This window comes from Callithrix jacchus, chromosome 17 (genome assembly GCF_049354715.1).
Source record: "Callithrix jacchus isolate 240 chromosome 17, calJac240_pri, whole genome shotgun sequence".
In the NCBI taxonomy this organism is placed as follows: Eukaryota; Metazoa; Chordata; class Mammalia; order Primates; family Cebidae; genus Callithrix; species Callithrix jacchus.
The window spans coordinates 77,996,647-78,019,787 of NC_133518.1; the positions used below are offsets into that span (position 1 = coordinate 77,996,647).

General features: G+C 42.0%; 1 protein-coding gene across 12 annotated transcripts in view; it reads left to right on the plus strand.

Moving 5' to 3' along the window:
* MYRIP (myosin VIIA and Rab interacting protein) overlaps window positions 1-23,141 on the plus strand; it is a 468,404-nt gene that overhangs the window by 396,344 nt on the left and 48,919 nt on the right. For 10 of the 12 annotated variants that reach the window (XM_078354711.1, XM_002759753.6, XM_078354712.1 and 7 more), the window contains one exon: window positions 19,023-19,262. The exons of the other annotated variants lie outside the window; for them this stretch is intronic. In XM_078354711.1, the coding sequence (XP_078210837.1) occupies window positions 19,023-19,262 (240 nt within the window). The remainder of the gene's footprint in view (window positions 1-19,022; window positions 19,263-23,141) is intronic. 12 annotated transcript variants of the gene reach the window in all.

Here is a 23,141-nt window from a genome sequence, read left to right on the forward strand (position 1 = left end):
CATTAAAAAGCTCTCTCATGGGGTTATGATCATAGAATTTTTTTTTTCATAAAAGGTTTGGTTCAAGTGTGAATCATTACTGTCTAGCTGGACCCTGTTGTCCAGAAACGTGGAATGACTCTCCTCAAGGGATGTTCTTGAGGGTTTGTCTGCATGATTCATTTGCACGTGTAAAATGCCACATCTCCACCTCAGCTAGATACCTGAAGCTTTCTGTTTATTCTGAAGTGGCTTGAAATTGGTCTTCTAGTGCTAATCTTTGCCTCTGCCTCCTGGGGAGTGACCTTGAGCTAATGGCAGTATCCACTCCTCTCCACTAGGTGGGGATGGTGCTGCAATTCCAGAGACATCAAAACCCTGATGTATTTTTTACTGTTAATTATTACGATTTTTTAAATGCAGGTTCTCACTGTATTGGCCAGGCTGGGCTCAAGCAATCCTTCCACCTCAACCTCCCAAAGTGTTAGGATTACAGGCATGAGTCACTACACCAGGCCCTCACCTTTCTAATTCTCCCTTCAATTTCATTTACTAGGGCAGTTTTCTTCTCCAATATTATGCATTTAAATTATGTACTTACTTTTTAATTACATAAATAAATGAATAAAAACAAATGAATATAGTATAAAGTAAAAAAAAAATATTTAAAATATACAGATGCAGTTCCCCTTGACCACACCCTAAATCCCTGTCATCTCCACCAAAATGACTACAAGGGCATTGGGTGTGAATCCATGCAAATCTTGTGCATTCATCCAGAAAGTCCGTTTAGAAATATAGTTCAGTGACTGCGTCTGTGTTCCAGCAAAATTGGCAACATGCCATCCCTGTGCTTCCACCGCTTTCTCCTAACAGTGAGAGAGGTGTCACTGAGGCATCACTGACTTACCCACAAGTGAGTTCACAAACAGTCCGATGACCACAACCAAGGAGGATTTAAGGAGGGAATTTTATTGCCTGCAACAAATAAGGAGGACAGTGGGGACAGCTCCTCAAAGCAGCGCCCTCCTGAACGATGGTGTTAACAGGGCTTTTCTTGGGCTGGTTAGCTGAGTCCTTATATATAGAAGTGGAGTAAAAGCAGCACTGGTGCTGTTGCCCATCATGCTTCTACATAGCAGCCTGTATAGAAAATGGGGAATAAGCTCCTCCCTGGGAGGAAAGTTCACCAAAGTTCATCTCCAACTCTGGCATCTCTGGATCCAAACAGTTTTTGTTTTTTCCTAGACTGGGCTTTTTCCTGGAACTTTTAGAAACAATAAGAACCAAAGGTGCAATAGCAACAAGTGGGTACTTTTTTTTCCACAGTGCATACCCAAAGCCCCCAGGACCCAAGGTTACAAGGCTCACAGAACTAGGCATTCAACCTCCAAAAGATTTCATCAGGATGGTGTATCAAAGGGGGACTGTGGGGATTGAGGAAGTCTATCCGGGTGTGCAATAAGGGAAGCATTGTCTGGAGAGAAGGTTAAAACAATAACAGATCAAATAAAAGTCAGTCTTATTTTCACCTTGCATCATATCCAGACAATTCTAAGCAATGCTAGTGGTAACATATTCTTCCCACCTGGGTCAGTGGCTGCCAACACCCAACTCCTTGACTGCCTTGGTTCACCACTGTTCCATAATGCTAGGTATTTAAAGACTTTTTCAATGTCTTGATTTTACAAACAATACCACAGAGAATAGGATATTTAAAGAGTTTTCCAATGTTTTGGTTTTATAAACAATACCGCAGATCGAAGCACAAACCTCTTTATACAAGTACAAGGAGTGGAACTGCTGACTTGAGGAGTATATGGGTCTTTAGTTTTAAAATAGACTTGCAAATTAAGATTTCACCAGTGTCCAAAACTTCCTAGCAATTTACATAGCCATAACAGTGTGTGAGCATGTTCTCTCATGTTGTCAACAATAGTGTTGTCAGTCTGCTAAATTTTTGCCAATTTTATGTGAAGGCAAAAAGCATTCTCTCTGACTAACATTTTTATAATTGCTACTGAAAGTGAGCATTTTTCTGTGTTTAAAGCTCCTTGCACTCTTCTTTCCTGCATCCCACTAGCCTTGATATGCAGTTTATATTTATGTTTTCATCGATTATCTTATTGGACTATTTGTCTTTCTCTTGATTTTTAGGAATTAGTTTTATTTTCTAATTATATAATAGATTTTAGTTCTTCGATGATTACACATGAAACCATTCTCTTGTCTATTTTTGCCTTAAGTATATTTTACATACAAAGTTTTTTGTTAATAATAATTTATCAATTTTTTTATTATTATCAGTTATTTCCATATTTGGTGCCTTTAAAAGGCCTTAAATTTGCAAGGTTATAAGGACTGTTTTCCCATTTTTTCCTAATCCTTTGTAGTTTTCTATTTTCAATTTAGCCCTTTAGAACATCCGTACTTTACCTCTCTGGGTGATAGGGGATAAGATCTAACCTTCAAATTAAGCATTTGTCACCAAATTATTACTAAATGATCTCTCATTTATCTGATGGTTTCAGATGCCCCTTTAGTATATTTTAACCTCCTTTTATTTCTGTGAGCCAGTTTTACTGTCTATTTTGTTCCATTGATCTAGAAGCCCTATTTCTGTACAAATACTATTCTATTTTAATTATAATAACTTTAGAATATATGTTGCTATCTGATGGATGGTGTTCACCATCGTGGATTTTGTTGATGATGATATTATTTCCTAAAAGTTTTTTGGCTTTTCTCAGTCCTTCACATAAATGATTTGTTAAAACCTGCTTAAGTTGCAGAAAAGTGTTTAAGTTTTGACTGGAATTGCATCAAATGTATGTTTCTACCTGCGAATAATTTGTATCTCTATAATATTAAGCCTTTCCTATCAATAATGTGGTACTTATTCCCATTTATTTACTTTCAGTGAAGTTTTATGGATTTTTTTCAGAGCTTTTATACTTTTTGTCAAGTAATTTTTAATTATCTTTTACATTGTGTTGATAAGATTTTATTTATTACATGTTCTAATTGCTTTTTGCTGGTGTATAGAAATTGTTGATTTCACGTTTACGTCTTATAAAATAGTTCCCTAAGGGATTGTCTTCTCAGTTCTAGTAGTCTGTCAGGTGAATATCTTAGCTGTTCCAGATGGATAATCACATTGTCCGCAATTAATGACACTTACCTTTTTTTTTCATCATGTATACTTATTTCTCTTTCATGTTTTATTACATTGGTGACAAGTTATGCTACACTGTGACATTGTAAGGACATCTGGCATCCTGCCTTTGTCTTGCTGCTGCCCTTAGGGACCTGCTTTCAGTGTTTCACTGTTAAGTATGATGCTTGCTCTAAGTTTATTAGATATTATAAAGAATATCTAATAGAGATATAGATATTATATCAATATCTAAAGAATAGAGAAATTATTCCTAGCTTACTAAACAGTTTAGATCAGGAATGTGACTGCTTTGGGCAGTAGATGATCATAGGCTTTTTCTCTTTTTATTTTTATTTCATTTTATTTTATTTTTGAGACAGTGTTTTGCTCTGTCACTCACGGCTCACTGCAGCCTTGACCTTCTGTGCTCAAGCGATCCTCCAGCTTCATTCTCCCAAGGAGCTGGGACTGTAGCAGTTCATCACCGTACCTGGCTGGGTTTTTTATTATTATTATTTTTCTCTAGAAACAGCGTCTTGCAATGTTGCCCAGGCTGGTTTTGAACTTCTGAGCTTAAGCAATCCTCCACCTCAGCAGCTTTTTCTTCTATAGTCTGTTAAATGACATTAATCAACTTCTCAATTCTGAATCATCTTTTCATTTGTTGTGTAAACTTTACTTGATTATGATTTTTTATAAAAACTAGATTGCATTTGCTGGTTTCCATTTTTATGCTATCTTGTTCAGTTTGGTATCGGGTTATTCTAATAACATGCAAGGATTCTCTATTTTGTATTAGTTTTAGAACACTTTATATGACATAATAATTTTCTGAAAGTTTGGGAGAATTAATTTATTAACCTATCTAAGCCTGCTGCATCTTTATAGGGGCACGTCTTTTACTTTCTTTATAGATTTCTTCTTTGGTTGTTAAAATATTTAGATTTTGTAACTCTTCTTAAATTCACTTTAGTAATTTACATTTATATAGGCAATCATCTAACTCATCTAGATTTTCAAATGTGTTGACGTAATGTTATACCTAATATTCTTATCATGATTGAAAAAATTTTCTCTGCACTATAGTTCTGCATCCTCTGGTTTATAGATTTTTCTCTCTTGTTCTCATTCTTATTCTCTCTCTATCATCATCTCGTTTCTTACTTGAATTTATCAGTCTTATTTTTTTTTAACAGATGTTCTTGAAGAACCAGCTGTTACTTTCATTCATTTATCCGGGGATTTTTTTTTTTTTTTTTTTTGCTTCCTAGTCTGTTAATTTCTACTTTTATATTTACCAACGTCCTCTTTTTACTTTCTTGTTTTCATATATATTTTTCTATATATTCTGATATACATTTCTAATATAGCTAATGAATTTTCCCCCAAATTCAGTTTTGCTTCCTTCCTACTAGCCTTGATATGCAATGTGCCCATTTTCAAACTTTTCCAAGTAATTGATCATTTCCAGTGTAATTCTCATTTTAATCAAATTAAGTTAGTGAAATGGATATAACTTTGCTTTGTTTTTGCATTTTGTTTTGGTTTGTCACTGATTTTTAGTATGCATTATGAATAATGAATATGGCTTCTCTGATTGCTAATGTTGGGAATTTGTTGAGATTGCCTTTATGATTGAATAAATGGTTAGTTTTTGTGAATGTTTTATGTGTGTTTGGAAGGAACACTGTTGTCTGGTTTTTGGAAATAAAACTGCATATGTATGTATGCACTGTTCTGGGCATTACAAGATGAGGTCTTGTCTCTTGAAGCTCACATTCATTTCCCTTCATTTCTCTCATTTCCCACCCTTATTTACGGTGTCTTTATTGTTCTGTAGTTTTCTTAATTCCTATCTTTTTAGAGGGCATGCTGTCCTGTGAGGGACTCATTTTAGGAGGTGCAAAAGTACATCTGTCATGTCACTCCCTGCTAGATGCTTCACCTCACTTTGGCTGCCAAGATTAGCAGCCAAAGCCAGCTGAGAGCAGGAGTCCTTTCCCGCAGTCTCTACCTTATCCCTGGCCTCACTCACTGGACACATACCTTTGCACACCTCGCCTCCATGCCATGGGTCCCCAACCTTTTTGGCACCAGGGACCAGTTTTGTGGAAGACAATGTTTTTATGGATTGTGCCAGGTGCAGGGAGGTGAGGGATGGTTTCAGATGAAACTGTTCCACCTCAGATTATCAGGCATTAGTTAGATTCTCATAATGAGCGCACAACTCTCATCATGAGAATGTGTGTAGTTCACAATAGGGTTCACAATGTGTGTAGTTCACAATAGGGTTCGTGCTATGTGAGAATCTAATGCCACCCCTGATCATCTGATAGGAGGCGGAACTCAGGCGGTGATGCTGGCTCACCCGCCACCTACCTCCTGGTGTGCGGCCTGGTTCCTAACAGGCCACTGACTGGTACCAGTCTGAGGCCCCGGAGTTGGGGACCCCTGCTTTATGCAATCCATAATCATAAACTGCTGAACACACTCTTCTGTCCTCCTAAACCCAACCTCCTGATGGACATAGGTGGGATAAAACCCCGTCTCTTTTGAATATTAATTCTGCAAAGGCAGAATTCTGCAAGTCCAGACTTCAAATGCAAGTGTATGTCTGCTTCTGTGTTTTCAGTTTTTCTGCAACCTTTTGTCTTATCTCCCCATTTCACCTTATCCTGTAGTCTTTTAGTCTAACTGCTTAAATCTTATAGCTTTTTACACTGCTTAATTGAAAATCTGTATTCTTCAGTGAGAATGCAAAACTACTGTTAGACATTGTGTCCTGGTTGTTAGTAAAATTCACATGCAGTCTTCAGACTAACTAGTTTCCTTTTCTCTGCAATATTTTTCCATGAGTTCCACATTAACTTTTCCTGTTAGCAGTTCTTAAATGAGGATAATGTTTTCCCACCCTCATTGGTTGCCAATATCTAATGCCCTCAAATCATTTACACTCTGCTAGCTTAAGATAGGGGATTTTAGTTCTACTCTTACTGCCTCATGTTGTATTTCTCTGATCAGATGGCTAAGAACCTAGCCACAGTATGGAATATACACATAATGAATGAATGAATTAGAAACAGCAGACACCATCGTACACTTTGCATGGTTTTCTGAATCTCTGCCCCAGGGCTTACGCTTCATCATTACACCACCCAGCATGCAACATGGCACCATGACTAGTTCTTCTTCCGACCCTCCTAAATATTTTAGGGTAAATACACTTTTAAAGTAGCTATAAAACAGGGAGGCACTGAGGGGAGTTGGAAGCGAACTTATCCTCGGATGCTTAAAAAGTCCCACTGCCACCATAGAAGGTTCAACTGTGGTGTTTTTGTTTGTTTGGTGTTTGTGTTGCTTTGTTTTGTGGTGAGCATTTATCTTAATATTCCTGGACCAAGATTTGAGGTGGAAAGAATCCTGGAAGGAAGGTCAACAGTTATTCTGACTATTTAGAAAAGGGAGAGAGTGAATGGATCTCCAAATGCGCTTGTGAGCCTTGTATTTAATTTTTAAAATGTCCCATTCATTTACTGGCAGAAAGCGGCCTTCCATTGCTTTCTAGTGTTGTGGGTTTTCATCTTTTTCTGTATCTTCCCACACAATTTTGGTGGAAATTTTATGTGAAAGATATTTGCCAGATACCATTTTAAAATGGAAACCTGCTGATTAATTTTTTGTTGATTGAGACTTCAGGATGGCAGGAGGCTGCTATTTTCATTTCCTCCAATATTTCATTTTTGGTTGTACTCATTAGTGGATCTTGTTATCTTGGGGTAAATTTTCTCCCATCTAGCATTCTAGGTTCTAATTATTCTTTAAAAATGTGTTCAGATCTTGCCCTAGTGAAAAACTATGAGTTCTTTATAACTAATCAACTGTAAATATTCCTTTATTGAATAAGTATATGCCGGCCTCTCCAGAAATAATTTTAAGTGGCTTACATAAATATGAACAGGAGAAAACAAAATAAAAATACAATGATAAAAAGGTGGACAAAGGGAAAACCAGAGTAGGAAAGATAAGATGAAGCCAGGAGTAATGTTGGTTCACAAAATGGATGCGATGACTCTTAAGCAAGAGATACCAAAAATTTGTCCCTGAGTTTCTAGAAGACAATAGAAGGAGAGTAAGTGACATGAGCAGTTTCCCGAGTCATAGAAGCACTAGTAGAACAATGAGTCCATTCCTTAAAAAATGCTGCTCTTGGACCTAAAATCCAAGAGAAACTCATCCTGTGGATCCTTTTGGAGAGGTTATAGACTACAGCAACCATTGCTATAAACTGTTTCCACTGGATTCACACTTTGAAAGCTGTTTCTCATGTCACTCAGTGTTGACCAATACATCATAGCAGGTACAGTTCAATTAAGTCAGACTGATGAGGGGCCAAAATGCACTGAGCTCTGCTGTCCAGGCTGCTCCAGGATTGAGTGTGGGGGTATGGAGAGCAATGGAAGGCTCCCTCCCTGTTGGAAATAGGTGGTTGGTGCCACAAAGAAAAATTAGCACTGAGACAAAGGATGTTTCAGTAACACAATTTTTACTTCCTGGACTGCAGGAAGGGTACCCTTGCTAGCCATCGTGCCACAAGAGTACAATGAACAAAAGAAAACACACAAATGTATTCCTTACACAGTTGGGATGGTGTTTGTGTTGCTTTGTTTTATGGTGAGCATTTATCTTAATATTCCTGGACCAAGATTTGAGGTGGAACACAGACACTTACTGCTGTGTCTGATCTCCATTGGCTGGAGCCAGACCTTACAATTTAAACTAAAACCCGATTGACTAATAACTGAAAACTTTTTCTAAACAGGTAAAAGCAGTGGAGAGCTGGGACATGCCTGTGAGCATGTCCAGCACAGATATCTTGGTTAAAGTACAAGGACATAGAATGTATTAGGTGCCTGTAAGCATAGCATGTCTAATAGCGACATAGGTTAGGGCTTAACAAAATTATTAGCACACTTATTCTTTTAACAAGAAAGGAAACTTTAAAAAGGAACTTTTCTGCTTCCACACTCCCCATGGCTCCCCTCCCTGTTTTGTGAGTCTTGTGGGGCTCTGCATTCAAGGGGATGCTTTCTGACAAGTGCTTGTGAGACATGCATGTTGGCAGTAAGCTGAGTTGGAGGTAGTAGTGACACTCCCCTGTGAACACTGGGGCTCCCAGAAGGTTTGCCTGCCTCTGAAGTGTGCCAAGAGAAAATCTCCAGGCAAGACCTTAGAATCTACTCAGAACTGTATGGAATTGTTTCCAATACACAGACCAAAGGGTAATCATTCCCCTCTGCCTTTCAATTCTCCACCCTGATTTTCAGATCTTTTTAGGCACAGAGCCTTCCCTTAAATGAAATCTAAAGGGAAGACAGGGGAGCGCACTTTCACTTGTATCAAAGGTTGTATCTCCCACAAAAAAATAAAAATACTTCTATTTTTATCTGTAAAAATTTTAAAAATGCTTTTATTTTACAAATCATCATCTGACTGAAAACAGAGCTGCTTCAACTGAGGCGCAGCTGTTCCCTCATGCCTCCCGCTTACCCCCATGTCTGCAGCAGCCCAGCACGCACAAACAGTAGTGTGGAAGGACTTTAGACCAAATACTCTCGGAAGAAAAATCTTCATCACGTGTCTGTCACCTGATTTCCTGGGAGCATGACAATTGCTAGGAGTGCCTTCCAAGATACAGAGCTTGCAGAGAACATGTCTAGAAAATGAGACACTTGCTAAAAAACAGTGCTTCTTACATTTTTCTTTTGTCATGGGCCCTTTTGAGGACCTAATGAGTACTCCAGATCAGGGAGTCCAGTCTTGTGGCTTCCCTGGGCCACACTGGAAGAACTGCCTTGGGCCACACATAATACACTCATGCTAATGATAGCTGATGAGCTACAAAAAAATCGCAAAAAATGTATAATGTTTTAAGAAAGTTTATGAATTTGTGTTGGGCTCAATTCAGAGTCGTCCTGGGCTATGGGTTGAACAAGCTTGCTCTAGGACTTCTCTCTAGGGAGGAAAAAAATGTGCATAAATGCAGTAAAATTTTATGTTCAATCTTGGGGAGAATTTGGAGCTTGTCTGGAGCCTCTCTCTATAGGATTTTTACATAGGAGTCTGTTGAATATTAAGGCATATCCAATGAAAATGATCACTTTAGTGTAGCAATAAATTATTCGGGGCCTTCTTTTAGGTAGATATTAAATAGCACGTCTAACTATCAGTATCAAATAAGGCTTTTACTTGTATGTAGCAATAAAACCCTGTCAACTCCATGAAAGAAAGTGTTGAGTTCTGTATTCTTATGGCAGGGACCCAAGCCCAGCTCATTCAAATGGATGGCAAGTCATTCAGGGCCAAGCAGAGAAAGGGGTCTACAGCACACTCAGTCCTTCACCCCAGCCCCTGCCCTGCATGTCATCACATGATTGCCAGGAAACCCACCTGCTGACCCTGACTCTCACACTGCATCATGGCCCAGGTTCTGAATCACCACCAAGATCCGTGGATCACAGAACTTACTCTATGCCTATCACAATCCTGAGTCAAAGATAAACAAAGGTGAAGCCCACTGTTAGTGCTGCTTTATTCCTAATGAATTTCTCCACAAAGTGACAGAACAGTTGTGGCCAGTATGAAAATAATTGTCTTAATTATGCCAAGTGTTCCATTACTGGAACATTAAGCATGTGGGAGTTATTTATCCTGCTGCTCAAGGTCATCACCAAGGTCTGATTGCAAAAATTCAAAAAATTGCAACCTCTGGCATAAATGGGTTAAATTCACCTGCTTTTCAGGTGAATGTTACATGAGGAATGGGCAAATTTAACCCATTTATGGGTAGCAATTTTCCAGATATTTTATATGGACTTGCCATAATTCTGGGGAATAAGTGGCTGCCTCCTTCAACAAATAGTATAGTCTAATTCTGTCAGATAGGAGATTAGCAATGAAAACACACACAGAGGAGGGGCAGATGCTAACAGTCAGGGGGTTTTTGGTTTCTAAAGTGGGAGATGTGCCCCAGATTAGATTCAGACGTTGTTTGTTTTCTAAATCAATGTAATAATATGAAGGACTCAGAAATCATGGAATCTGTACATCAAGGCAACTGATCTGTAATAATAAAAGCTAAAAAATAAGCCTTCCAGATGACATCGTGGTGCTAAGATCCCATAACATCCTTCACCAAATTAATCACCAGGTCCCTATACCTTCCATGCAATTCCACCAACCAGGCAGGTCCTTCCACATGATGGGTTCTTCGTGAGAGAACCTTATCTCTCCTTGAGAGACTGTCTTTGAGGCAATAGGAAATGTATTATAATATTAATTTCTATAAGATCTCAGATGGTATCTTTCCATTTCCATTGTGTGGAGCTGACCAAGAGTTTGGTGTATATTTGTGTAATTGTCTGGCTGCTCTTATCACACCAATTATAAGGAAAACAAAGGCCTTATTCACAGCATGTGAATAAAACTAGTTTTAAGTGAACAGCAATGCACTAGAAGAGGGAAAACCTCTACCTTAGGCACCAGGGACAGAAATGCTCCAAGTCCTCCAGGAGAGACAGATCAGCAGCCCCAGGGCTCATCCGCTCTCTCTAGCCTCCGGACAGCTGTGCCAAAGGATTGGCAAGGAAAATTGTGTACATTTGTCACACTGAGTGCCCTAGAGTCATTTAACCTATAAGCTGGAGATTTTCTCTGAAGTCCACTAAAATAAAATCTAAAAGCAAGCCACAGAAACTTTGTTTTTTAGGTCAGGTTCAGTATCTTTTATCAACAGAAATGAGGAGAGCCACCAGGACACAAGGATATATTCAACAAAGGTTAGCATGTGACTGTAGAAAGTTATCCTTTATCTGGACTCTTTTTTAAAAGGTGGAAAAAACCCAGAGCCTTGCTTGCCCTTTGCCTCCTGAAACAACCTGGCAGGTGAAAGACAGCTTCTATGAAAAACTATTTCCCAGACTGGGGTTGATTTTTATGGGGAAGATGATGAAGCTAAATAGGAGAAAACAAATTAATTACAGTAAGCTGGATTTCAGTGTGCTCAGATCACTGTGGTTACTGAGGTAAAGACAGTCTTCTAAGGTAATCTCAGGGTAGTCATCTCCAGGGAGAATTCTAGAAAAATTATCTTCTCTTTAAGTATTCCCTTTTGTGAAACAAGAGGTTAAACATCTTGCCTCTTGAGTGTTCTCCCTGCTTCATGGTTCTGCTGTTTTCCTTTTAGAGAGCACAGTTTAATTTGGGGCATCCAGCCTTGTCTTGGCATAAGAGAAGAGCTTGGCCTTCAGGGTCAGGTCACCTTCAGCTCAGCCACCCATTTGTGTGACCCTGGAGAGCACACTCAGCCTTTGTCCTCATCAACACAGCGGGAACTGCTGGGATGCTTGACTGCCACACCTGGTGCAAAGTCCCGCACAGCGTGCACCTGCACAGCATGCTCAGCAGTGAGAAATGTCCCATACCTTCTTCCCCGGCTGCTCACATTCCCATCCCCTCCATTTATTTCTATTCCTGTTTCTTAAGCTGAAGAATTCAATAAATTCCTCAATAATCTTTAGAAGACCTCCAGTTGGAGAAAGTATGCATTAAACTTTAAATACTGTCAATTAAAAAAAAATGTTAGTACCACCTTAAGTATAAATACCTATACAAGAATGGAGACCTTCCACATGTGGTAGCGCCGAGCTGTGGGGCCGAGGACCAGGTCATCTAGAACTGCCTCTTTTTCAGGTGATCAGTGAAATGAATAACAAAGTTTAAGATGAACTTGCAGACCACTGAAAACATATTAGAAATCTCTTGTTTAAGAAGCTATACTGGCTTATCTTAAAAGTATCCCATTGTTAGGTGTTTAAAGATATGCATTTCTGTTTAGCTAGAGTCTCCAAGTTCCACATAGTAGATTTTTTTTTTTTTTTTGAGACTGAGTCTCACTCTTGTCACCCAGGCTGGAGTGCAGTGACACATTCTCAGCTCACTGCAACCTCCATCTCCTGGGTTCAAGCGAGCACATCTGGCTAATTTTTGTATTTTCAGTAGAGACAAGGTTTCACCATGTTGGTCAGGCTGGCCTCAAACTCCTGACCTCAAATGATTCACCCACATCAGCCTCCCAAAGTGCTGGGATTAGAGGCAAGAGCCACCACGCCTGGCCACACACTATATTTAAATGTGCAAGGAAGAGGCAACTTTTTGTTCTTCAGAACTACATTAAACTTCACCATTAACCTCCCCATTTTCACTAGCTAGGAATGTAAATCAACCTGTTCAAAGAACACTTGGCCTCTTGTGATTTAAATGATTTCCCTTTTCCTTTCCATTGATACCTGCCTTTCTTAGGTAAGTAATTGGTCCTCCAACCCACCCACTTTTTCTCCCTTCACTGTCTTGGAGAGCCTACTGGGGGACTTCCAGGGTCCTCGTGGCTGCACAGGCATCTTAGAGCTGGACAGTGTCCTCTGGGTCCTTGCAGGATTCTGCAGTGATGGGGACCCTGCGCATTAGGTCATTCCCCTGCCTCACTGGCATCTGCTGCTGATGTCTTAGCCCTGGGAACCCTGGTCTGCTCCCTGTCTGCTCCATCAGAAGCCAGCACCCCTTCCGCAGGCCCCAGCTTGGCTCTCACACATGTCAGCTTCCTGGCCCTGGCTGTTCAACCCCAGGACAGCTACTTTATTGCAGTGTCACCAGCAATCTTCTATGACCTATGACCCTGCTTCTGGATGCCCTCCATGCCACACAGGAGCCGGGAGGGAGCCTGGAACCCCCTTTGGCCTCCCTCGGAAGCCCCTCATCAGGGGTGATTGCCCTCTGATTCTGCTGCCCCATATCGTCATGAGGCGGGAGATCAGAGGTCATAGGCATCCCACGAGGCTTCTCTCTGAATTTCAGTAGAAGGAGACATGAAATTTGGCTTTTGAACAGATTCATCTCTAGAAACCCTCTCTCCATGTTCACAAAATCTGTCTTTTGAGCCTTTTGTTACCCTGAAGAGCTAATAGAGTAAACTGATCGATTATCTTTTGGTTCTGGGTCTACATTCACCTTCCCTGGGGTAAACTGCTTACGGTTTAGCCTGAGAAATGAAGACACAAGGGAATGCAGTTTTAATGGGAAATGAAGAGCATTGCTTTCTTATTTCCCAAATAACGTCGCATTACACATACGAATACCGATTTATAAGGCAGGGAGTTTTGAGACAGCACACCAGTGGGCAAGCAACTCTGATTTTCATATTACTTAAAGTGTTTTGTGCCCAGGGACAGACATTGCTCATAGTTGCCCAGCTTGCCCGTAAGGAATTTCATTCTTTTTTTCCCTGACCCCTGCAAAAGCCTCTCAGGATTCTCCACTGAGATCATAATCTCAGTGATCTGCTTAAGTCGCTCCCTGTCCAACACAGTGAGTGTGTTTGGCGGTTGGCTGAAGTTGTGAAAATCAGGAGCATTTTTTGGCTGCAGACTCAGCAGCGCCCTTATCTTCTCTAAATTCTGGTTTTTAAAAACTGAATTTAAAACCAACCTCCTTACTGCTCTTTTCTTCAGTATTTCTTAGCCTTTTGGGGCAGAGACCCCTGTGAAAATCTGACGAAAACTAGTAATGGTCACCCTAGAAAAGTGTCCATGCATACTAAGGTTTGTGAACAGTATCAGGGTCCTCAGAGGCCCATCCATGCACTCCATGTCAGCCAAGATCCCAACTTGGCATTTATTGTCTCAGCTATCATGCAAATTAAAATCAGCTCATAAGAAAAAAAAAACGTGCAAGTTTATAACATAGGGCAGGGATTGCTTAACCCTTTGCAAGCTAAAAACACCTATTTTTCTCTGAAGATGTACATATTTGTTAATCTACTTGATGAATATCATATGGCCAAACAATACCTTTTTTTAAGTTCTTATGTCTTTTGATAATGATGCTTCCAGGTATGCTTATGGTATCACATCTGGGCATCCGACTTGTGCGCATACGATCAGTCTTTCTGTGAACTCTAGGGCCATCACTTAGGAGTATGATTCTTGCTACTCCCATAAAACTTGAGATTTGTCTTGATAATCTTCAGGATTCTGTTCTTTAAGATTTGCTCAGTTATCATCTACCTAATTCCCCTTCCTGACAGTAGATGAGGGCTCAAGCAACCAGATGAGGGCTCTTCCTCTGAGTCTCGTCAAACCCTTACATGTGTGTATGCTGCTCCCCAGCGTGTTACAATTGTCTGGTTCAGTGTTGCTCTCTCCACCACACCGTCAACTCCAGTAGGGCAGGAGCTCTCACCTTTGAGCTCCAGTAAAGCACAGTGACCAGTACATAGTAGGTGCTCAACAGGTATTTGCTGGGTGTGAACTGAATCACAATAATTCTTCATAATTTCTCATGTGATAAATAGACATGAAACGTGGACAGACCATGTTAAGCAGGCTTCATCTTTTGGATTAACTATTTAGCCTTGTAAATTAGTCTTTCATGGTCTGTATATTCAAGCAATAATTAGGCCAAAGCTAAATATTAATAAAAGTGAACTGGAGTGAAGATGGACTGACAGTTCCATGTGTTAAAAATATGTTGATTCGAGTGATAAGAGAGTCACCAGGGCTAAATTTGTAACCAGTTGCTGACTTCATGGCTCATTCAAGTGCATACCACAACAGTAGCAGAAAGTCTATTTGACAGGTAAAGCCCTATTCCCTAGACTGCTGTTTAACTCTCTGCAGGCCGACCCAGACCTGGTCTTTCCATACCACCCCGCTCCCCACTGTCACCACTTCTGAGCCTTGTCCCTCTAACTATGCAAGCAGCTTCATGCTCCCTCATCCTGTTGGTCCTGCTGCTTCTACATCAAGAACGCCTGTCCCAGCCGGGCGCAATGGCTCACACCTGTAATCCCAGCACTTTGGGAGGCCGAGGAGGGTGGATCACGAGGTCAGGAGTTCAAGACCAGCCTGGTGAAGATGGTGAAACCCCCGTCTCTACTAAAAGTACAAAATATTAGCCACGTGTGGTGATGGGCACCTGTAGTCCCAGCTACTCGGGAGGCTGAGGCAGAGAATTGCTTGAACCCGGGAGGCGGAGGTTGCAGTGAGCCAAGATCATGCCACTGCACTCCAGTCTGGGCGACAAAGCAAGACTTCATTCCCCCTAAAAAAAGGCCTGTCCCCTGATGACATATTAAAATGTTCCTCATCCTTTGAGAACCTACTCAGAGGTCATTCTTCCTGTAATCCATCCCCACATACCAGGCAAAAGAATTTCCCCTTCCTAAACATGCTAGGAGCACAGGTTGCTTCATGTAAGTCCCTCATCATTGATTCTCAGTTGGGACCAGAAAAGAAATAGTCACTTCCAGTAGACATTTTTCTCTTAATTATTCAGTGATGTTTTTTATTTCTTTCTTTTTTTTTTTTTGAGATGGAGTTTCGCTCTTGTTACCCAGGCTGCAGTGCAATGGCGCGATCTCGGCTCACCACAACCTCCGCCTCCTGGGCTCAGGCAATTCTCCTGCCTCAGCCTCCTGAGTAGCTGGGATTACAGGCACGCGCCACCATGCCCAGCTAATTTTTTTTGTATTTTTAGTAGAGATGGTGTTTCACCATGTTGACCAGGATGGTCTCGATCTCTTGACCTCGTGATCCGCCCGCCTTGCCTCCCAGATGTTTTTTATTTCTATGTCATCTTCTAATCACCTTTGGATAGATATCTGCCTTTAGAATTTATCCAGTTACAAACTGTCTCAAGTAAACTTTTTTTTTTTTTTTTTTGAGACGGAGTTTCGCTCCTGTCACCCAGGCTGGAGTGCAATGGCGCGATCTCGGCTCACCGCAACCTCCGCCTCCTGGGTTCAGGCAATTCTCCTGCCTCAGCCTCCCGAGTAGCTAGGATTACAGGCACACGCCACCATGCCCAGCTAATTTTTTTGTATTTTTAGTAGAGACGGGGTTTCACCATGTTGACCAGGATGGTCTTGATCTCTTGACCTCGTGATCCACCCGCCTCGGCCTCCCAAAGTGCTGGGATTACAGGTGTGAGCCGCCGCGCCCGGCCCTCAAGTAAAATTGATAAATAAACAAAAGATGAAAGAACCTGTCACACATCTTTTTAAAAAACAAGATATTCAGATTCTTGTTGCAAAATGTTGTGTGATGAAGTCCTTCCTGTTGAATGAGTGACCGGTTGAAAAGCCCATACTTCTTTTTCATCCTTATTAATACTGTTGACAACATTTACTCATCAGTTATTGAGCTTGAGAAAATTCACCAAGGACACGGTCATCTGAAGGCCCTCGGTCTGAGATTTCAATAATATAATCAATTTCACCATCATTATTATTATCCAGAGAGCTGCTGTCTTCTTTGGATTCATCTTCTGAGTCATCTAATAACTGTGAAATGTTGTTCTCTGTCAGTTTTTGGAATTTTTAATTGTATGCAGTGAAAGCTAAAAGCAGCTTCAAAACAGTGATGATTTATGTTTTTATTGAATCATCCTTCTAGTCAATTTCAATATTCCATTTATTATTTAGTCTTGTTTTAGTATAATTGGGAATAATTGGTGAGTAATGATGAAAAATAATTCCCTGGATGATGAAACAGCAAAATAACAAAATGTTTCAAAAGATGGGAAAAATAAGATCACAAAGATCCCATTATGTATTTAGATTTATAAAAAGGTCCAGTGAACCCATATGGTAACTGCAAAATATAATGAGTTATATTTTATTTTTAAGATAAGTAAATTTCTTCTTGTTCTTCAGAAGCCCTCTAAGAGAATAAAAGTTATAAAATATCAAACCCTACAAATAGATAGAAGAACTCCAAGAGGAAACTTAAAAAGTAAAATTAGGTTCAGTGACCCTGATGATATGCCATATTATGTACATATGAACACTTCAGTGCATGTCTGTCTAACTGAAGGCAAGAATAGAGTAAGAGTCACACTCTCCATGTCTTCCTGGAGTTTCCCAGGCCTGATAAGGGCTTTACTCACAGCAGGACTTTAGGAGATACTCAGCAAGTGGAGAATTGGAGCAGAAGATATAATTATTAAGGGAATGTCAAACAATATTCATTACATATATATGTGCAAGGTCCTTGCACCATCTCAAAATCTTGACCCTTTGCCTAGAATATTGTTCTTCCCTCTCCCGCTTTTAGCTGGGTGACTGTTAGCTTTGAATCTCAACTCAGAGTCCTTTCTGCAGGGAACCCTTCCTTCCTTAATCCTCAACCCCTCCCATCAAGTGCTTATTTATGGGCTGTGAAAATCCCTTCCCTTCCCCACATCCCAGCCACACACATCATCTTCTCTGCACTGAACCACCATGAAAAGTTAGTACTCATTGGCCAACCTCTCCTCCTCTCCATTTCCACCCTACTGGTTACTGGTTACACAAATACAGTTAGATAGAAGGAATGGGTTCTAGTGTTAGATAGCACAGGAGGACTGTAGTTAACAATCATCTATTGTATATTTGGGCCGGGCATCATGGCATGTGTCTGTAGTCCCAGCTACTTGGAAAGCTGAGGCAGGGAGAACTGCTTGAGCCCAGAAGCTCTGGGCTGTGGTGCGCTGTGCTGGTTCGTTGTCCGCACTAAGTTTGGCATCAATATGGTGACCTCCTGGGAGCCAGATTGCCTGAGGAGGGGTGAACCAGCCCAGACTGTAAACAGAGCAGGTCCAAGCCCCCATGCTAATCAGTGATGGGATTATGTCTGTGACTAGTTACTGCACTCCAGCTTGGCAATACAGTGAGACCCTCTCTAAAAATAATAATTTATTGTATATCTGGAATGTTTTCAACACAAAGAAATGATAAATGTTTGAGGTGATGGATATTACACCATGTAGGCATGTATCAGACATCACATTACCCCATAAATATGTACAAGTATCAGGTATCAATCTTTAAAAATGAATATGGGAAGTCTGAGTGTGTTTCCTTCATTACAGGGCTGCCCATGGTGGGAGCTCAAAGAGTAGTCCCTGAATGAAAAAAAAAAATGAATTCAAACTCTTTTATGAGTAAAGAAGCTTACCTTCTCAAATTCATGCATTTGAGAAAGTAAAGTTAAAAAGTAAAAGTCCAAGGCAGGTGGATCACGAGGTCAAGAGATCGAGACCATACTGGTCAACATGATGAAACCCCGTCTCTACTAAAAATACAAAACAATTAGCTGGGCGTGGTGGCTCACGCCTGTAATCCCAGCTACTTGGGAGGCTGAGGCAGGAGAATTGCCTGAACCCAGGAGGCGGAGGTTGCGGTGAGCCGAGATCGCGCCATTGCACTCCAGCCTGGGTAACAAGAGTGAAACTCCATCTCAAAAAAAAAAGTAAAAGTCCATCTGAAGAGAAAGCAGACCAGGTAAGAAAGCTGTTTTTTTGTTTTTTGTTTTGTTTTGTTTTGTTTTTTGAGGTTAAGAGTAGAGGTTTAATAGGCAAAAGAAAAGAGAAAGCTGTTACTTTTCGCCGGGCGCGGTGGCTCACGCCTGTCATCCCAGCACTTTGGGAGGCCAAGGCGGGCGGATCACGAGGTCAAGAGATGGAGACCATCTTGGCCATGGTGAAACCCCGTCTCTACTAAAAATACAAAAATTAGCCGGGCGTGGTGGCACGCGCCTGTGGTCCCAGCTACTTGGGAGGCTGAGGCGGAAGAATTGCTTGAACCCAGGCGGAGCTTGCAGTGAGCCAAGATTGTGCCACTGCACTCCAGCCTGGCGACAGAGTAAGACTCCATCTCAAAAAAAAAAAAAAAAAGAAAGCTGCTACTTTCCTGCACTGCTTGTTCCTGTGTTCCTTTATTCAGGGGTTACTGGGAACAAGAAGTAACATGACTGCGGCAGAGGGCTCCTCGTCTCATGATTCTGCTTTCATTTAGATGTTGGGTGATTTATCAGAGACAGACATCAGCAATGAGGCTCAGGACCCTCGGACTCCCACAGACACCACGGAGGAGAAACGGAGAAATAGGTTGTACGAGTTAGCAATGAAAATGAGTGAAAAGGAGACTTCTTCAGGGGAAGACCAGGAGTCTGAGCCCAAGACGGAATCTGAGAACCAGAAGGAAAGTCTGTCCTCTGAAGACAACAGCCAGAGCGTCCAGGAAGAGCTGAAGAAGGTAAGGGCTGTGAAGCCACCTACAGCTCAAGCTTCTGCAGTAGGGTATTGGAGAAAGACTGGTGCAGAGATGTGCCGGGTCCCCAAAGAGCTGTCTAAAATGCCATCCCTGTGCACTGAGGAGAGCATAAGAGAACCCTTCTTAATTTGCACTGGGTAGTGGAATCAGGAAAACAGCACCATGGAAGTTTCCCAAGCACTCTTGGCTTCTACTGTCTTTCATCAAGACAGTCCCTTGGCTTTGAGTCTATGATTGAGTAGCCCTTATCCCTCCAACTGGTAAAAAACAGTGTTATTTCCTGCCCTACCATCTTTCTGAAGAATTTTGCCCATGAACTGAGGTCATCTAGCCACCCCCTCTTTTAATCAATGATGAAGCTCTGTTCCATGCTATGGAGCCTGTGTGATCAAAGTGGCCTTCTGGTTTGTTTCTCGCTGCAGGTTTCAGATTTTGGTTTGTTGTTTGTTTTAGCCTCGGAATCCTTTTCCACACAATCTTTACATGGAATCCCAGTGTTTCACACAGATAAAAGTATTGCCGTCTTAGGGTCCCCAAAGCCCTAACCACTTGATTTTTCGGAACCACACTCCTCCTCCCCTTTTCCTACCCCCAGGAGGCCCCTGAGTTCCAAAGGACACAGTTTGAAAACCACAAAAGATGAACCCAACCTCTGGCAAAAAAGAATCCCACACTCCCTCCCCATAGTCAGTGCTCTGCCCACTGCCCTCCAGCACTGGGGCTCCCTCTATAGCTTCTCAAAGAATGTTTATGCTAGACTGACCACTCTAGAGTCAGGATATCCCTGCCCGCCTCCAGTGGAAGGGAACACACTAATGTTCGTTGAGTGTCTCTCTGTGCGCGTGCCTGTACACATGTTCATTAGGGCCTTAAATAACCCTTTGAAATAGAAGCAGCCTATTTTTCGGAAGAGGAAACAAGCTGGGTCATTGAAGTCCCTACCCAAAGCCCACCGCTAGTAAGCTTCAGAGCTGAGGCTGCATCACAAACCCGCTCGGCCTTAAATCACAGGCCCCTTCCTTTACAATGAGCCAAAGATTCTATTTTATCTTCAGAGTGATGATTCTGTTAACAGAAGCCTCCCCGGGTGTTTTCTGTGTCCTGAGTGTGTACCGGGTAAACTTAACTAGTTGCTAGTATCGCACATGCATGGGTGGAGGATCTGCCTTCATCTGCTCAGCAGCTGAGCTGGGCTCCTGTGGAGGAGTAAGTGGGGACCATCACCCATGGCTGAGCCCCTGAACCCCCCAACACCTCAGACTTGTTTTTCACTTTTCTCATCCCACCCTCCATAACTATCAGGTCCTTACCCATAAATCTTTGCTTGGCTCGTCTGTGAGTTGGAAAGTGGAGCTTGGTCTCCACAAGGAGCCCCTCACTGGGATATGGACTCCAACCTATTACAAATGGTAAAGGGCTCTAATCCTCTCTGTTACTTGAACTGATGCCACATTATATTCAGATTTGTATGCTGGAGCTTAGAGCCAGATGGTAACTAGAGAATATCACATTCTTTCTTACAATGGCTCTATCTCCTACTGGCTTTGCTGCCCCAAAGCTCTAAAAACCCTCACTGTACCGGTGGCATGTCAGACTGTGAGTCATGCACCCTCACTCTTCATCAGCCTGCAAGGAGAAACCTCCTGGAGGCATAGCCACCAATCTCCGCCATTCTCCCCAGGTAGAATGTGGGCAGAGAAAGGAGGAGCTAACGGGGTGGGGGGGGACATCCTGGGGACTTGGACAAGTGCTCCCATCCTGCCCCTGCCTTCATCAGACAGGAATAAAGGGGGCTGACTTTATTCAGATTCCCAAATGTGTCAGCTTCTCAAAGTTCAAGTCTTGCCTTCCTAGTCTACCATGAATCAATGAATTAAATATTCAAATATATATCATCCTTCTGCATGTAAACGTCCACATAGCCAAATATATATATATATATATATATATATATATATATATATATCCCCATCAGGCAGGTACTACTGTAGTTAAGGAAAAACAGAAATGTAGGCTTAAATATTAAATATTATTTAAAAACAGAAAAGTGTTGAGATAGGTTTTAGGATTAGACTGAGTTTAAAGCATAACCAGCCAGGGGCAGTGGCTCATGCCCGTAATCCCAGCAGTTTGGGAGGCCAAGGCAGGTAGATTGCTTGAGCCCAGGAATTTCAGACCAGCCTGGGCAACATGGCAAAAACCCATCTTTACTAAAAATACAAAAAACTATTCAGGCTTGGTGATATGCACCTGTAGTCTCAGCTACTTAGGAGGCTGAAGTGGGAGGATCGCTTGAGCCCAGGAGGTTGAGGCTCATCACTGCACTCCCGCCTGGGTGACAGAGTGAGAACCTGTCTCAAGCAAGCAAATAAATAAATAAAAACAAAAACATGTTAGCCAGGCGTGGTGGCTGAGGTCTGTGTTCCCAGCTACTTGAGAGGCTGAGGTGAGAGGATGACTTGAACCCAGGAGGTCGAGGCTGCAATGAGCCATTTTTGTGCCACAGCACTCCAGCATGGGCAACAACAGAGCGAAACCCTGTCTCAAAAGGAAAAAGAAAAAGTAAGAAGAGAAAGAAACACAACCATGCAGTTTGCAAACTCTGTGGCCCTGGCTAATGTCTTAACACACTGCTGCTGCTTAGAACATGAGAGGTCATTTCTGCCTGCTTACTCTACCTCACCTCCTAACTGGTGTCCTCACCCTCCAGGCCTGTCTTGGCCCTTCCAGTTCTTTCTCCACTCAGTGGGGAGGCCCCTGCAGTCCCTGCACTTGCTCACAGCCTGTCAACAGGCCCAAGTCTGTCTTGTTTTTCAGTTGATCCCTAGGACCCAGTCCAGGCTTTCATTGTTGATTGAATAACCACATCTTGGCCTCATTTGTAAAATGGGGATAATCATACTCCCTAAGAGGGCTGTAAGGAATGAATTATGTAGTGTAGGGTTTAGCACATAGCAGGAGCCCAGCAAATCTTAATTATTGTAGTTTAAGGAAAATAAACTTCACTGTCATGAAATACCATCCATCTGCTGGTACTGAAGGAACAGCTTAGTGCTGATTCCCAGTCAACACCTGCAGTGTCAATCTGTGGGTCTGTAACTACATTTGGTGCTCCTTGATTCTGTGCAGAGTGTAAGTGTAGAAATCACCGCATCAGGCCCCTAGGTTACCATCTTCAAGATCAGAGTTAATTGTGATGTCCCCATGACCCCCAACACCACCAGTTTGAACAACACACACACACACACACACATGCACGTATACACACACACACACCCTGTTTAGGGAGATGTAGAGTAATATGACTTTTCCAGAAGCTGGCACTGCTCCACCCTGGTTTCTTAACCATGGTAGTGCACACTGGCCCAAAGACCAACTACCCGAGGGCCTTCTCTGAGTAGCAGGAGTTCCTCTTCCTGTGCAGAAGACTAGCTTGAAGTGCTACAGAAATACCACTCCCAGGAGCGGCGCTGACCAGTGACTGATGAGAAGGGTGTAAATATCCCAGCTCCCTTGCTTTGGTCGGGATGTGACTCTGAGGCTTGAGCCATGCACTGACTCCATCAGCATATGTAGCTCAAGGCACCCAGAGTGATAAACTACTTGATAAACTGCACGATAAGGCAGTCTTCTCTATTGACACTCTTCCCGTTCCTGTCTCACTTCCCCACTCCTCTGCCACTGTTTTTTGGGATAGCCTCCCAAATAAGCCATGTGCACCTCACTTTTTATCTCAGGGTCATCATCCGGGGGGGCCTGACAAACAGAAGAAAATGCAGCATCCCCAAATCACAGATACTCACTTTGGTATCGTGAATAAGCAGTGAGGAAGTCTAACCACCAAACTGGCTGCTGATAGAC